The sequence below is a fragment of the Chaetodon auriga genome, chromosome 12, assembly GCF_051107435.1.
Source record: "Chaetodon auriga isolate fChaAug3 chromosome 12, fChaAug3.hap1, whole genome shotgun sequence".
Classification (NCBI taxonomy): Eukaryota; Metazoa; Chordata; class Actinopteri; order Chaetodontiformes; family Chaetodontidae; genus Chaetodon; species Chaetodon auriga.
This window is the reverse complement of record NC_135085.1, coordinates 3,872,535-3,889,912: the sequence shown is the minus strand read 5'-3', so window position 1 is coordinate 3,889,912 and position 17,378 is coordinate 3,872,535. Positions and strand designations below refer to the sequence as shown.

The window sequence follows — 17,378 nt, the reverse complement described above, 5'->3', positions numbered from 1 at the left end:
ACTGTTACAGATGTTGGCTGTTGTCATTGGTTTAATTCACTGAAAACATACATGAAAACATATAATGCATCATAATGTGTCCTCCCACCTATGAAGCGCACAGCCCTACGAATGTAGGAGTTGAAATTACAGCCTGCAGCGTTGATGTTGGCCTCAGTCTGTGTGGCTGATGACCTCCTGGACAGATAGCAGTAGAGAATGGCCTCTCCGATCAGAATCTACACACAGACAAAGACAACGATAAGACTGTGGGCAGTGCAGATTTTAGATCACCAGATAGATGCGTGTCACTGATGAGCTGAATGATGAAATATTACTGGACCATTCATTGTTGCTAATATCCCACCTTCACCACTGATACCTCAGTTTCTGCTTTTGTTTGTTTACACAATAAACACAAGATAAAATCCAGAGCGCCTCTTCTTTCCTTCCTTTCAATCACAGAAAAGACTGCAAGCTGCAGTTGAAAGCTCTGGAAAAAGATTTTTTTCATCAGTCTACTGCTTTGAAGATCAATTATTAACTTTAAGATTAAAAATGTGAAATGTCATGTGAAAAAAAATGTCAAATGTCACAGCAAAATTAAGTTAAAATGCAGCAAAGAAGCTAAACTGAATGTGCTGTCAGAGGCAAAAAAAGGTGAAGAACAACATAAGCTCATGAGCTGATATAAAGAGAACTACACAGGAACATTTTTAAGATGGTTTAACTATAGGTTAATGTTTGAGTCTGTCCTGAAGCAGCAGAAAGCTGCAGCCAATTCATCAGACTGACAGAAGGAGTTAGAGACTCTCACATGTTACGATGGTTCAGAGATGCACCTGACCTACATGTTCTTATCCATTCAGTTTCTTGTGACATTTATTGTAAAAATCTATCATATATACAATTTTGAATCATTCATTTTTATCTCTTCATGATTTACTCTAGTTATACTAATAAAATAAAATGTCAAATATCAGGTAAAAATCTGAGAAAAATTGTCCTGTTTTAAGCAACTAGTCAATGTTTTGCAGAATCTATGGTAGCTAACAGTACCGCAGTAAAAGATACATGGCTATCCCTGCTAATAGCCCAGAGTGCTCACAGTGTTCATGACACCAAAACACACAAGTGTGGGACATGACAAACAGCTGTGATTTATACTATTGTTAGAGACTTATCAGTAATTGGGATTCAGGTGTAATTAAAGCCAGGTTTAGTACTTTAGTACCACCACAGTCATTGAGTTTCATCAGTCTTGGGACTGTAAATATCTGGAATTTCATGGGAACACAGGATGTTGAGATGCAGCATTTCACTCAGCAACGAAATGTTGATGTAAATTTTGTAAACTATAGAACACTGTTAAAGATTTAACCAGTGGTTCACAACCTTTCAGGCTTGTGACCCTTTAAAAAAAAAACAATAAAAGGATGTAGCTGGAGGGTCCGACTGGTCAGGTTAGGAACCACTAGACTAAACTAGTTACAGTAACTGCAGTACATGTAGATCAGACAAAACTAAACCAGCTTCACCTTGAGCTGTTACAACATCAAAATGTTGCTTACATATTGATGCAACAGGATCAACCTAATAACATATAATAATATGTGAGTCAATGGTCTGCAGAATCTCATTTTCTGTACAGTACTTTTACACTGATATTTAAATACATTTATCAATAATACTTCTGTACCTTTACTCAAGTACAACAATGATTACAGACAGTTGGGAGACAAAACACAATGTGATCACTTGCTAATGATTTTTGATATAAACAGTACCTCACTGAAAACGTTCAATAAAAACATTATTATGATACTTCATGGGTGAGCTGCCTCAATTTTGTAATTGTCTGTTTCAAATCTTTTCTTTGTTGCATGAGTACAAACTTAAATGCAGCAGCTGTGCATGTAGCTGGCCTGTGCAGTTAAGAGGGCTGTGCTTCATCGATGCATCAGTGTATGAGGCTGTTTGGATGTGCTCTCTTTCCATCCATCCAAATTTTACACCTGTGTTTCAAGTAGACTTTGAAGAAATGAAACATAGATGTTTGCATGACGTGTGTTTCTTTGAATGCAGACTGTCCCGACGTGTTCTCCATACTTTATCTTCACATTAGCCTATGCATGAGCATGTGCTTGTCAGGATGCCATTTTCTCCATTTGCTCCTGTTACCGTGTGCACTCTGCTAACACATACTGACAGTCTTCTTTGTAATCCATTGCCAACTTAGATTTTTTTTTGGCAAAAACACGAGTTACTAAATTATCTTATTTCCAACAGTGAATTTACCAGAGCAGATGATGGATATTTTTGACGTGTATATGATCTGATGTTGAGGTCTACTTTGATGTTAGATTTTACAAACTCTTCATTGCTAGCATAGCATAATACACTATTTTCATATTCCCCAGCTCATTTTTGTTGTACCTGTTGGAGGCTGTCAGAAAGGCAGCAAAATATGAAGCTTTGTTTGTAAATGTTTGAATACCTGTGTATTTAAAATTTTACTGTGATTTGGCAATAACAGCTATCATTACGAGCCAAAACTAAGTGGACATGTGAACAAAGTATGTCTATGGTGGAGTGAGTATGCAGTATTGTCAACTGAATATAAGTGGAACAGTACTGATGACATGGTAAAACAGTGTTTAAATAAATCATTAAGAGCACAATCGATTAAAAACAAACAAGTTTAATGTTACATTAGACTAAATTTCCCCGGTGTTTAAAAATTGTTTATCAAAGTTGTGACATAAGTTGTATTATAACTACAACATCAATACAACTCATTTGTGTTATGAAAACCTGCAGCGTTTAATTAGGACGGTTTGGTGAGATTTGCTGAACAGCCTCCAGTCATAATCAATTTTCTTGTCTTTTTCCCATTTGTTCAACATTTTTTGCTGACTAAATTAGGTAAATGGAACATTTGATTTTTTAGAGTGTAGGAGTGCTCCATGTCATACCACTCATGATAAGACCGATGCAAAAATCAAAAACCAGTCTTTAAAAATGGTCACATCATGAAAATACTGTGGTGTGTTGACCTATTCACGTCACGATGGTATAATGTAAGGTAAAAATCCAGTATTGGATGGAAAAGCCCCAGAGGAAAATTTATAAATGAGTAGAAATTGTAGATGGTGCGACCTCTATGTAGTCATAGAAATTCTAATAAATAAATTCTTAACTAGGAATTTGAAGCATTACATGACTGTGGATTTTTTCCACTGTCCCTTTGAAGTGATTTGGAAATAGAAAAAGTTATTAGTGGGAGCTGCACTAAGTAATTTCACTCACAAAGGCAGTTGGTTAGAAGAATTCTAGTCAACATGGTTAAAATGGCTGACTTACTCCCATCAAATGTTAGTGCTGCACGGAAACAGCTTAGTGCTTTCACTTGTACTCTACTCAGTGTGGTCAGACTCCCACGGCATTATGGGCACATTTTCAAAAATGCAACGTGTAGGAGACCACTTCTGCCTGTGGGAAGATGGCTTTCCCATTCAAACATCATGCACTGCCTGTATTTGTCTGCATTTTAATGTCAGCTAACAGTCCTTCCTACTCCTCTTTTTCGGAGGAGGAATATTCACTCATCTGGTTTATTCATGGTAACAGAGTAACACAGTTCACAGACACAGACCTTTGCCTTAGTACTTAGTGTGGACAATAGGTGTGTAATCACAGACCCCGAAACCAGTCAGTGTGTTAGCCACATGTAGACATTACTGTGAGGTCCACGGACTGAAGAGATGGAGGTTTACTTACAGTGGCGGTGGGCACGGCGAATGCCAAGCTGAAGAGCAGAGGCAGTGGGCAGACTTCCTGTCTGGGCAGGATGTAGGGCAGAGACAGACTACGGTCATTACAACTGTACCCAGAATGCACCGGCTGGAAAATATCAGTCAGCTCCAGGAAATAAAGACTGACAACGGAGGAGGCCAGGATAGGGAGCTGCAGTAAAGAGACAACAACACGAGAGAATTCAGAAAAATGTTCAATAAATCCAATGGAAATCAAAAGGAAAGTCTTACTTATGATACTTATGACACCTGAGTTTCCATAAAACATTGCTTTTTTCTTCACCTTGCGACAACTGTAGGAATAAATGTTTTTTCCTGGTATTTTTTTTTTTATTTAGTTTTTTTTCATTTAACAAAGTTAACTCTTCAAAATGTTAAATGACATCCAAAAACAAGGATGCTTAATTACAATTTAAAACTGAATATTCATTCATTCATTCATTCATTCATTCATTCATTTTCGAAACCGACTATCCCTTTCGGGGTTGCGGGGGGGTGGGGGTGGAGCCTATCCCAGCTGTCAACGGGCGAGAGGCGAGGTACACCCTGAACCGGTTGCCAGTCGATTGCAGGGCTAAGACTGAATACTCTAATCTAATTCAGAAAGAGTCTAGCGTACAAATGAGATGTGTTTGTGTTTGGACCTTGACAGTCTTCAGTACGTTGTGCTTTGAACACCACCGAAAGGTTTCCTATCTAGTCCTACAGCTCATTAGAAGCTGGCACCAGAAAAGGCCACAAATCCCCTTTGAATGGAAAAGTGTGCATCAAAAACAGTGAATACAGCCAAACCCAGGCAACTCAGGAGTGTTTAACAAGTGTTCAACTATCACTAAGGCAGGGCTGTGCTGAAAAAGGCTATTCTAACGTACTTCCTGCCAAAATAAGGCAACTAGTCTGTGGTTCCCCAAAAACGTTGTTCTTTCAGTCTTAAATTTTAGCCAAAGTAGCAAGCCTCTTCAACAGTTTTCTACCACAAACAAAAACACAACGAGAGCACCTGTGACATATAACAAAGTCATTTTTAAGGAGGTATTAAAGCCTGGACTTTGTTAGTTGGTTGCAGAATGAGGCCTCAGTGGAGCTGAAGATGGATGAGCAACTGTCAGCCACTATGACTGACTGTAATGGGCTAACTACCCTGTCAATCAAAGCAAATATGTCTCTAAACAAGCACATTTTTGAAGCATAATATGTCTTCAGTGGAACAATAGTTTTCAATAAGACAACATCGTGTCTATACAGCATGTTAGCAGAGCAGTCCTCCGTCTGTGTCCACACAGGATGCGTTCAGGCACAGTACAGAGTGTATGGTCACATTTTGGCTGCACTCAGACTCACATAATGACTGTAGTTAAGCACTTAAAACAGAAGACAATAGACTTGAAGCCTAAAAATATGCATATGCAGAGTGAAACTGCAGTCTGTGTAGACAGTTGGATTGATTAAAATCGAAGCGTATCTGTTCTGTCAGAATGAGATGGAAGATGGAAAAACACCTGCTGTGTAGATGCTATAAGAGCTGACAGTCATGCTATCAGTTCTCTGAGGCTGTAACTTAGACCCAGCAGTGCTTTAAGCTGAATGCTAATGTCAGCAAGCTAACATAGTCACAATGATAATGCTAACATGCTGATGTTAGTTCAGGGTACAGCTGAGGCTGATAGCAACGTCAATAGTTTTACAGGAATTTGGTAATAACTCAAAGTATTGGAAAAAGTGTAGTAAAAAGTTGACCTCATGGTGGCAATAGAAAAATTAGGGGATCACAAAAGTGTTGACATTTCATCCTGAGGAGAACAGAAATGTCTGACCCCAATTTCATGGCAATACATCAAGTAGATGTATTGAAATATTTCAGTCTGGTTTGTCAGGTTAATAACACCACTAACACGCTAACTAGGAGACATGATGCAACTTCTACTGGAACAAAAGCAAACATTTTAAATTCAGATATTTGAGGTTTGTCCAGTTCACTTCAAAACAGCCAAAGTGTGCCTGGAGTAAGGAGCATCCAGTGGTCATTGGAGGAACTGCAGCTTGGAGCACTTCAGCCTATGCACTGGCTCTGACATCTAACCATGGTGGCTGGTGGTCAGTAACATAGGAATTCCAATTGAAATGTCTGAATTAGAGCAGGTTAAGGTCCTTAAGGACTTCCATATAGCAGTTAAACTGTGCAGAAACTATGGCATGTGCCATGATCATTCAGCTACCAAAGCACTGATGCCTGATTTCTTTAATGAAAGGGAAATACTGACCTCAGCTAAACCCAGTTATTGCTATACATACGAATATACAGACACAAATACCTGCAGTGTCAGTGGAAGAATATAGTGTGATGCTCTGAGAAGTCTTGTAGTGCGTGAATGGTCAGCAGTCACACTGTCAAGAGGAATCATACACCTCTCTCAGCTGCTTCTATTAATCTTATACAGAACTTATCAGGTAATCAGCACAGACACAAGGAAATACAGCTGCAGCGCAGATAGAGGATAATGAAGCCCAAACTAAATGGAAAAAGAAGGTTGGACATCACAACTCTGCACTCAAGGCCAAATATTCAGACTGCAAACTGCCATGAGCAGAGAGAATTTCACTTTCTGCACTTTAATCTGTGTTACAGTACATATTCAAGATGATGCCAAGTCAGTGCTGCAAAGCATTAGAATCAAACCAATGTGGGCCAATGTTGGCACAGGGAAACTTGTTAAATCTCAATCAAGGGACATCATTTGCACAGGATGTGAGTTTAAAAGATCTATTTGAAAACCAGGCTCCTAGAAAAGGTGTTTTATAACCCACAGCACTAGTAGACAGGGACTCAGATATTCTACCCACTCACTATCTGCTTTTTGGAGTTGAAGGACAAAAAAAGGACACATACGAGATAGTCTACTGTGTGTACACAATCAAATGTCTGAGGTTCAAAGCCAACACCAACCAGAACTCTTTGCAATATTAGTACAGGGTAAAAAAATAAAAATCCCATTCAGGGACACTGCTAAAGTCAGAAATGTCTAAGTTACAATACATAGGAACTGAATCACATGAAGCATATTTTGGTACTTTGATGGACAATGGTAATTTTAATCAGCTGATAAAGCCTCTAGTCAAAAATATGTTTTGCTTTTTGTTCCTTCACTGTGCAGAATGACGTACGTGCAGAGGGCAGAGCAACAGGAAGCTATTTTCACATTCATCTGCTGAAGGGGCAATGTTTTTTGGGGCCACGTGGGTGTTTGCCTTAAATCTCACGAACGTGGTACGCTGCTGGGGATGTGGAAACGTCAAACACATTAACTGAGAATGGACTTTTCAGTGAGCAGGAAAAATTTAGTGTGCAGCAGTTATATAACATTTACGTATTCATAGATTCTAATTTTCAAAAAGGGAGAATTTGTCAAAGAATTTGAACAATTTTTAACAAAGTAATCAAAGCTGTCTGTGACAAAACCATATCAGGCAAAAAACAGGCTCAAATGAGATTATTTATGAAAATATGTGTAAAAATCTGTCTGAAGGGATCTTTACTGAAACTAAATGAAACACTTTCTACTCCTGCATTTCACATTAAGAGCAATCCAAGTGGCAATCACCATCATGGCTTCTTAGTGTGAAGCAGCCACCAGAGACATAAAGCACGCGTGACCAAGTTTAGCACATTGGTGTTAACCTTGATGACAAATGCAGCAAGACAATAGAACACGTGGTCAATACGTTTCCAAGGTAACCACCATTTACTGCAACGTGCTGTTGTGTGGCAACTCACAGCATGAAATCAGGTCTGTTGCCATTCAGCTTTTTTCCTGGATTGAAGATTACATTTGTATGTTCATGTCTCCCCATAAATACTCTATTACAGTACTGCACACACTGTCGCCATTTCCCAGAGCTGTACCATGACCCTGAGGTAGTTTGTCCTTAACACAAGCTAATTACTACTTCATCTCAAAAACCTAGTGTGACAACCTTTAGGTCATAATTTCAAAGTCTGTTAATTTTCTGCTTTAAACGCGGCAAAGTAATGTCACGTCCTTGAAAAATGTGTTATCCAAACTTTCACACAACCGGAAGAAGAGCTGAAATGCATCACGACAGTTCTGAACAGCATGTCACGTTCAATTTACTGTTCTGTACTAGCAAGATGACAAATTGCAAAATGATGGTTATTGCTTAAACGTGGCTGTTTCTGGAGTGCTTCCATGCTGTTTAAGTGAACAACCACATGATCTACCTTTTTGCCTGAAGTACCCACATTTCTGACTGAGTTAAGTAAAGACCTGTCATTGACTGTGGCATGCTCTCTGTTTCCATAGCCTGCAAGCCAGGACTTTCTTGTGTTCCCAGGAATTACACATTTACCACTTCTTTCGTTTTCACATCTTGGTTCAGAGAGTCTAATAAGATCAACAACATGTAAATTTGGTTTGGCAATGTCATAACTACACTGTATGATCTCTCTATGTCATTGCTTTCAAATGTATTAGAAAGTGGAAACGCAGATGTAATATGAGTGTTATCTGGGCTATATCACTGTATTGTAAAAGCTTTTGTAAACTGTTATGAAAATAATACTTTTATGAATGTTTATCATCTCATAATGTTATGCTAAATTCAAAACAGCTAGCTAGCATACAGTCCGTGCATTAGCTAGCTAACAGCCATACATTCTGAGCATATACCACTCGCTAGCACTGACTCAAGTTAGGATCCATCCATCCATCAGTTGTTGATGGGACACTTATTATTGCAACACCATACCAATACCCCAAAGCAGATTTGTTAACTCCATGGTAACAGCTTTGAGGTAAATTTTTACCATGTTCAACATCTTACTTAAGTGATGTAACATTTGCTAATTAGCACTCAATACAAAGTACAGCTAAGGCTGATGGGACAATCATTAGTTTTGCAGGTATTGGTCATGAACCAAAACACTGTACAAATGAAATTGTTGGCCTCATGGTGATAAAAGATACAAAATTAGGGGGTCATCAAATTATTAGAAATTATCTAGAGGGGACCGTGAATGGCTGTAACAGATCTCATGCCAATTCATCCAGCAGTCAAGACATTTCAAAACCACGTATGCTAACCTCATGGTGACGCAAGAGGAAAAGCCAAGAGATCATCAGAATTCATCCTGTGAATGTCTGTAAAAAGGTTTATGGAAATCCATTGAATAGCTGAGATATTTCAGTCTGGACCAAAGTGGTGGACCAAGAGACCGACCAAGACATACTGCCATCTACAGAGCCGTGAACATGGCTGAAACGTGGCTTGGACAGGATTCACAAATGTTTCTAGTGTTCAAGCTACAACATTAACTTTAAAGCATTCTTCATTAAAATCCCAAGGAGGCACACATAATCGACAACTCAAAGACTACTCAGTAAAACATTTCTCTTTTCTCACTCTCACAACTGGAAAACTGTACAAACTGCTAGCATTTAATTTAGGGCTGGACTAATATTCTGCTACTCTGGTACTGATTTTTATTTTTATATAACGGTAACTCTCATTGTAATACGTTATTTTGACATTTCTGCATTGACTTCCAGTAAGAAATGGAACAAATCATTCAAGTGTAGGAGGGCTTACAAAACAGCTTCATAGTGTCGATAGTACCTGCAGTAAAGTGAGCTTCCTGCCCTGAGGAGCTGCTCAGCCACCTACAAGAATTTCAATACTCTGTCTATGAAAACTCTGGGGCAGCACTTCACACTTGCAATTTCTTCATGGAAATAGTGAATAAAAAAATCTACATACCATATCACATTATTAGCATGTAAAAGCTGAAGATGCCAATGACAAGTTTGGACACTACTGTAGCTTGTAGGTTTGAAAGTTTGAAACGCAGAGGCAGAATCAGTACAGATGGTGCTAATGGACTACAAAGGTGGTGCTCATTACAAGTAATTAGCTGTGGAGGGTGGTCCACATATCAGCTACGGCTGAATGTTATTTCATTTCACATCATTAAAGCTTTCAACTCACCACAGTCTTGATGAGATCCAGCAGCCTCCAGACAGATCAAACTGCATTCCCTCTACCTAAGCACACAGCTCCTGAATAAATGGTATTATAAGTGGACGTAAATATTACATAAAACTATTCAAACTCTGTGAGGGTCATCATTAAAGCTGCATTCATTATGTATTATCACCTCATCAAGTTGATACAGTGGGTTTATCAGAGCTCTTTCAATGAGAACCACTGCTGCAATCAAGATTGAAGGCAGCGGAGTTTGAGGAGCATCGAACCAAAACAAAGAGCTAAAACAGGCTAAAAAGCTCTGTTAAGCTGAGGGAAACTGCAACTTTCTGAAAGATTACATGCAAAACTGAAAGCTAGTGGTGTGTGTGTGGGGGGGGTTCTGTCTATGTGTTTCACAGCTTCTGTTTGTTTCATGCCAAACAGATGTGTGCACAAACAAGGCAACAGAAAAGCACTAATTATTACAGCAGATTTTGCTGATATTATCAAGGTCATTGATGGACCTCACAGCCCTCAGTGTTACTGAATGTCCCTGTTTACATACATACATACCTAACCACTAGGTCAGGCATTTGACAGGCAGGAAGGCAATAGTATTGCACTGCAATTATTTTTGTGATTAGTTAATACTGTAAGATAGAAATCTGAAAGTTTGACTTTAACACTGAATCCTGAACAACTAATCCATCCTCACTGGTGACTGAACATGTCATTGTCAGCTGAGCTGTGGCATACAGTCTGTTGCATACTGTTAGTCAGTCAGTGCATGCTATATTGGACAATACATCTGTGTCAGTAAATGTAGAAATCACAAGAGAAATACCAAAGCTATGTTTGAGGTCACTTAGAAACAGTGTCTCTATTACATAGTTTGTCCATGAGGGTGCGCAAAACAAATTTAAGTGATCTTTATCAAAAATGTTCCTGTTTGGTGTTTATGTAAAACACTGGCCTGTATACCACCAGGATTTCTGTAAAATATCGATATTAGTATCAGCATGCGTTGGGCTCTAGATAAAAGCTGAATAAAAGACTGCAAAACACACAAACAATCAAGACATGCTTACACAGACCTCATTTTACACTGCACCGAATTCACCAGTTTGACTTAAGGCCAACTTAAGGCCTCAGCATGCTTCAAATGAACACCTAAAGGCAAGTGCCTGCTGTCAGAAAGAAGGGGGAGATGAGATGAGGCATGAAGCATGGCGTTGCATCCGACTATACACACAAAAAGACATAGAAGAAGAGCGTGACAAATGAAACCCCGTCTTCTGTCCTCCCCTCAATTCAGTTTTTTTTCTGACAGTTACAAAAACTGTCAGACCCCCCCCCCCCCCCCCCAGTACGTTTCAGATGCTGGGGGCCTCTATCATTTGCTTCTTAGAAATAATAAATATGGCAAAATATACTGAAAACTGAAGGCCACTGGGAAGCTAACCTGTGAAGGTGGCAGCACTTTACTCTCTATTTCCCAATCTCAACAGACATGTGTGAATCCAAAACCCTGAGGAGCAAGGCAATGACATTACAGTCCTGAGAACAGTGATGCACATGCTGATGTGCTGAGTGATGTATATTTGAATGGTGCTGCAAAAACAACAACAAAAACTATAATTACAAACTTCCAGGGTGTAAGCCGTCCAGGGTGTACTGCATGCACATGTGATGAAGTGGAGACATTATGATGATAAATGAAAGACACATCATCCAAAGCCTTAGTGGCCACTGTGTGCACAGAGGAAACCAGGCTGCAGTAGGGATGTTTTTCTCCTCTTAACGTCTCTAGCCCTGAACACACAGATATAAAAATACACCCCATTCAGAGGGCCATGTTGCCTAGCAGCCAGTTAGTGGGTAGGATGGTGTGACAGTGTGTGAGATAGAAAATGTAGGAGACACAGAGCAGCTCTGTCAGGAAGAGAAAGACGAGACGAGCAATAATTATGATAAAGGCAAAATGTTTTTCGACCCAAAGCAAGGAAAATTCTGCCCTATCGGCCAACGCTAATACTGATGTGCAGCTTTGTGTTCTCACCAGAATTCGTTGTTGATTTTGGAAAAAGAGGCCAAGCTGACACTATCCTTAATCATGTACTCTGTTTACAGTTAACATGGCAAAATTTCAACAAAAGCATAAAATCAGCAAAAACTACGTGCCAACAGGCTTTTCCCTCATTAGTTAGTCATCCATAATTATGTGTGCTGAACACATGACACACAGCAGTGCCTATAACTTGGTGGGATCATAATGTATCTCCAGTCCATCACCCACCAACATGTCAGACGAACACTGCACAGACATACTGTGGCACAGTATAATGTGAGTATAACATGACAATACGTTTCAAGCAGCTGAGAAATATCTAGCTTGCACAATGGGTACACCACTGCACTCCATCCCAGTGCACAAGGTGCACTCACATTTAGCTTTGACCACTGGTTTGGTCTAGCAGTCTGTGTGTTATGGCCACAAACAGCCAATGGGTGGGCTCTGGACTGCAGACAACTGGCTATTACATACATCAAATAACCACTTTCTGCACTACTCAGGACAGCCACAAAATTGACAGAGTTTACTGCAACATTGAAACATGACCATGAACGACAACTGTGAATGTTGTTTAAATAATCTAAAGTGACAGTAAAGGTGCTTTCAAACAGCCAGCGGTTACAGCTGCACCTGAGACCTCTCTGTTCTGTCCTTTGAATGGGCGGCAGTGGGGCACAACTTCACCGCTGCTACATCTGATAGTATACAAAACACACCATTATCCTGCCACTAGCAGCTGATTTGAGCTGGGCGGTCTGTTATTAGTACAAGGTTGCTTTGTAGTATCCATCCAGCCTTTTGTCAGATCTGTGAAGATATTATAAGGAGCACGGTCCAGACCTGCTTTATGCCCTGAGATAAATTCTGTCACAATTTGGCGCTCTATCAATACAACTGACTTGACTTGACTGTGTCCATGCAAATACTGACAGGCATCTCTTATCTACTCCTCAAATGCCCTTGTCGAACACTATCAATACGTGCTCTTTTTATTACAGCTGTGACTGTTCATTTCAGTCAATTAGTAGTGTTTGGTTTTTCTATGATGACACTGTATGTGTGGTCTACTGTATACTTGCTGTTATAGCTAATGTGCTGCTAATAAACATTCTAAGTTACTGCTGAATTTCCTTTAGGATACCTGATGTATTTTACTCTTGTGGACACTGTGTTTGTGTTTATAGATTAATGACTATGCTGTGCTTCCTATGGGGTGCTCTTTCACCAGTGATGCTGTGTTTCTTCCTGACATAAAGCACCATATAATTTTGAGAATCCACTTTCCTTGTTACTGTACTAATCCATTTTTACAATACCTTTGGTCTTGTAAAACTCCTCCTTTATGGAGTCTTTTTTGATTTGCAGTCACTATCATTGCATTTGTTGTCCAATACTGTTCACAATACTCTTCACTGTTTCACAATTCCTTGCTGTATAAACATCAAAGCCAATCTGCTGTCATCAACTTTTATTAGAAGTGTGTTTAGCTCAACGCATAGCTGTGCAGCTGCATGCATAATGAGGGCAGCACAGCCATACAAGTTGCTATCTACCTACTCTAATCTCGTCATGCAGCTAAATAGGGCAGGTTGTAGCTTGAAATAGAGGAAATGCCAGAAAAATTAGCTTGGTTTTTCTTTTGTTTTCTGTGGTTGCCATGGTCGCCTGGTGAGCCACTGTAAAAAAAAACAAAAAACTGAGACAGCTGTGCATGTTCATGAGAGCAGCAGCCGCCATCTATCTACTTTGTGCTACCCCGGCAGTAGGGCTGCCGTCCTGCTTACAGTAGACACAAAGGAGGCAGAGGTAGCAAAACTACCCCAACAGTGTTTTCAGCCATCACTACAAGTCATAGAGCTTGCATTGAGGGACTTTGTAGTTTCATTTGGAGGAAAATCAATGAATATCTACAAAAGCCTTCCATTTTACTACTGTTTTCTATTAGCTTGCTGACGACCACAAAATCCACCCAGACATTACAGAGACACTTCAATGATTTCACATGTCAATGCCAATTTTCTACTCACTTTAGGTACTGCTCAGCCCGTATAATGTGTTCTGTGGCTTTGGAGGAGCTTTGTGAAGTCAGAAAAAATAACCCTGATAATGTCATCAGGGTTATTGAGGCTTGGGGCCAATTTACAACACAAAGTCTGTACTCAAACCAAGGGTGTGGAGATTGATTAATGTGGTTGTTTACTTGGCATTAAGGCACAGTTGGATGATATGATAGAAATTTGTTAAGCTTCAGAGATTCTTCTAGGCCTTTGAATACCTTTACGAGCTCTGGTAAGGCCATTGTGGGCAGTGTTACAAATCAATGAGTAGAACTGCTTTACGGCAATATTCAATATTGTTGATGTTGTACATATGTTCCATCCCTACATGGAGTGTGTAATAAAAAGGCGCTATTGAGTTGCATTACAGGAAGTTAAGGATCCAGTGGTTTTTGAGCTTGACTTGAGCTTTAAGCTTCTTCAAAACTAATAAGTAAGGACATCTCAGCTTCTGCTGCTTCAATTTCGACCAAATCAGTACCACACAGCTTAAGGATTCTTTTTCACACAAGTTATCATCAAAAATATGCTCACTGTCAACTGTATAAATGCCTTAATTCACATATACTACATTCATCTAGTTTGCCTGGTATTCAGCTATCGGTCAGTGTGTGAAGCTACTGTCTGTATTTGTCACAGTAAGACCTGCCAGTAAATTTTTCGGTACACTCTTTTACTCGTAGCCAGACTCTATTAACCCACTTCAACCTCAAATTCAACACCTGGTGATGCAAGCAGGGGCTGAGCGGTAGCAAGCCTCACTCAATGCAGTCTCAAGACTTTTGATCATTCATACCATTTAAATCTGTCCTGATGCTGCTCAAACATGGCTGTCTGCATCATCCATCAGGTGGAGAATTTGAGTGGTGCACAGAGCTTGGCTGCCACTGTAGTACACTGTCCGAGCATTCAGTCTAAGATAGGGACAAGAATAAGGGTGACACTTGTTGAAATCGTGGCAATAATAAGAGAACTTTGATGAGGAAAATACTCCCACAGCAAGGTCTTTTTAGCATGTTGGCTTTTCACACCAGGGCAGTGACACAGAATCCTTTTACTGTGTTCATGCTATCATAGTACTGGAAATGTAGGTTATGTCCAAACAAAGGCGAACCTAATGGGCCACTACCACTACTGTTACCACTACTACTACTCTTAATAGCAATAATGAAAATAGTCATTTGAAACACTGGCATCGCTGAGCCTACAGGAAGGCTGTTCCACAGTCTGGAGGCGTATGAACTAAATGCAGCATCACTGTAGGCTTTAGTCCTGGGGCGAGAAACAATTACTGTGAGAGAGTCCATGGAACACAGTGATCTGACAGGGATGGGCTAAACTGGGGCCATTCATTTCTTAATACTAATGATTTAATGGATATTGCATCCAAACTGTGCTTGGCCGCATGAAATTGAAGTATATGCTCCTATTTGGATTGCTGCCGTCGTACACGGCTGTCTGCACACACTGTGGCTCTCCGCTCCTCTCATCACAAAGCTGCTGTATGCACATGGAGTCACACTAACCTGAAGAGACTGCAGTGTCACTGGGTAAACAGGGACGAGGTGAATACAGATTCACTGCTATCAAACTGCATGGGTTTCCTGACACCAGGATCGCTGCCTGTCTGGCTTATTGTCATGTGGCATGTCAACAGTCTGCACTATCTGTGGTATGCTCAAGCATCCACAATAACTCAATATGTATTTAGCTTAACCTGATTGTGGTCTTCAGTGTGGTCGCTTACTTCCTCAGACTGCAGACCACGGGTTTACAAATACATGTTCCTGAGAAATAGCTGCCAGATGCCTGACCATCAGACAGCACCATCCACCCCTCTGTGCTGTCTCCACTTCAAAACCAGACGCACCAACAACAGACGCAGCGTGACTGACAGAGAGCATTGATTCAGCAGCTGTGATAAGGACGTGTCATTTCAGACTGTCAATCAAACGCCAGTCAGTCAGTTGGTCAGTAGCTAATAACCAACTGATCAGTCAACCAATGTCACCTGAGGCAAGCATACAGCAGCCATTCACTTCCATTTGCCACACATTTGAACCTCTGCAGGATAATTGCTATTTCATCTAATAGAAAGGCAAATAGATAGATATGGAGACATATTTCACCTCTACAAAATAAAAGCACGGCAGCAGAGTGACGCTGTCCTTGGTCTCATTCCCGCCTTTCAGCCGCTCCTTGGCACGAGACATCACGAGCGGCCGGTGGTCTCTCCCGTTGCCGGGAGACAGGGAGTTGTACTTGATTCCCGTCGTAATTTTGGCGAAATTCTGGCCGAGCCCGGTTCCCTCCAGCCCCTAACGGCGAACCTCCATCTCCTGGCGACGCGAGCTGGAAGCGGCGATGCCCGTTGGTGTGATTTGGCTGTGGTCGCCCCTAAAATGCGGTTTTTGGGCTTCAGAAAATTGTGCCAGTTCGGGACTGGCACCGTCTCCCCCAAAACCGTTCGCCCTGCGTGCTGACATTAAACTATGAGCGAAAATTCATCCTAAGAATGTAGAGTGTGTTCAGAGGAGAGGATTAGGCTACTCCATCGCCGCCGGGTATCTGAGTGATGCTCATCCACTCACTCTGGCCGCGCTCCGCTCTGCTGCTGCAGCAGGTGACAGCCGCTAAGTTAGCCAAAACAACCAATTACACTTCCTGTCACGATTTTCAAAATAAACACATTTGACTAGTTCTCAGCACTTTTGTTTCCTGTTCAATCAATAATTCCACTGGACATTTGCGCAAAATGAGCGTGACGTTGTAGCTATTATTTCCAGAAGAATTTTTCTTTTACTTCGATGGTAGGATTACGCCACAAAAATAATAACCACATCTGGTCTAGTGCGGCTAATTTTGACTAACTTGACGCATACCTTCAGGTGCCAAGCAGTGGAGGAGAAAATTGAGAAGAGCAAAATACAATGACGTCTCACTCTGCACCTATGTCAGTGTAATTTTTTTTTTTTTTTTTTACGATTCACAGAGTTGAGATCTATCTTTGTCAAAAAAAACAAAAAAAACAAAAAAAAAAAACGGTTATCATTGTAAATTGTTCACAGTCGGGTCTGTAGTTTATTCAGAGGTAGTGGGACATTTGTAAAAAAAAAAAAAAAAAAAAAAAAAAAAAACGAGGAAAAGCAAAATTCCATTCACATCCATTGGTTTGGTGGTGACTAGTGTTGTCTATCACAGCAGTTTAGCCTACTGTTTTTGGTATAGACTGGAATTTGTCTGCATTCTTTTGCTCATTAATTCTTCAATGAGATCAAATCCTCAAATCCTAATTTAGCCAATATTAGACAATTTTATTAAGCAAAATCCTTGCTGTCCTTGTTGAGGCGAAATATAACATTTTTGAACTTTTGTTACATTTGTGAAATTTAACCAGAAAATATTGTTTTCTTATTAGTAGCTAAACATTTTAAACTGTGTCGCCTAAATTGTGCAAAAAGAACCGAAAACTTT

The 17,378-nt window shown here is 40.2% G+C and overlaps 1 protein-coding gene across 1 annotated transcript in view; it reads right to left on the bottom strand.

The window, feature by feature from the left end:
• Positions 1-16,522, bottom strand: part of LOC143329024 (phospholipid phosphatase-related protein type 4-like) — a 37,843-nt gene extending 21,321 nt beyond the window's left edge. Inside the window, exons 1-3 of the mRNA XM_076744647.1 lie at positions 16,034-16,522; positions 3,760-3,945; positions 89-218 (exon numbers count right to left, since the gene is read on the bottom strand). Of these exons, the coding sequence (XP_076600762.1) occupies positions 89-218; positions 3,760-3,945; positions 16,034-16,117 (400 nt within the window). The 5' untranslated portion in view covers positions 16,118-16,522. The remainder of the gene's footprint in view (positions 1-88; positions 219-3,759; positions 3,946-16,033) is intronic.
• Between the last annotated feature and the right edge of the window lie 856 nt (positions 16,523-17,378).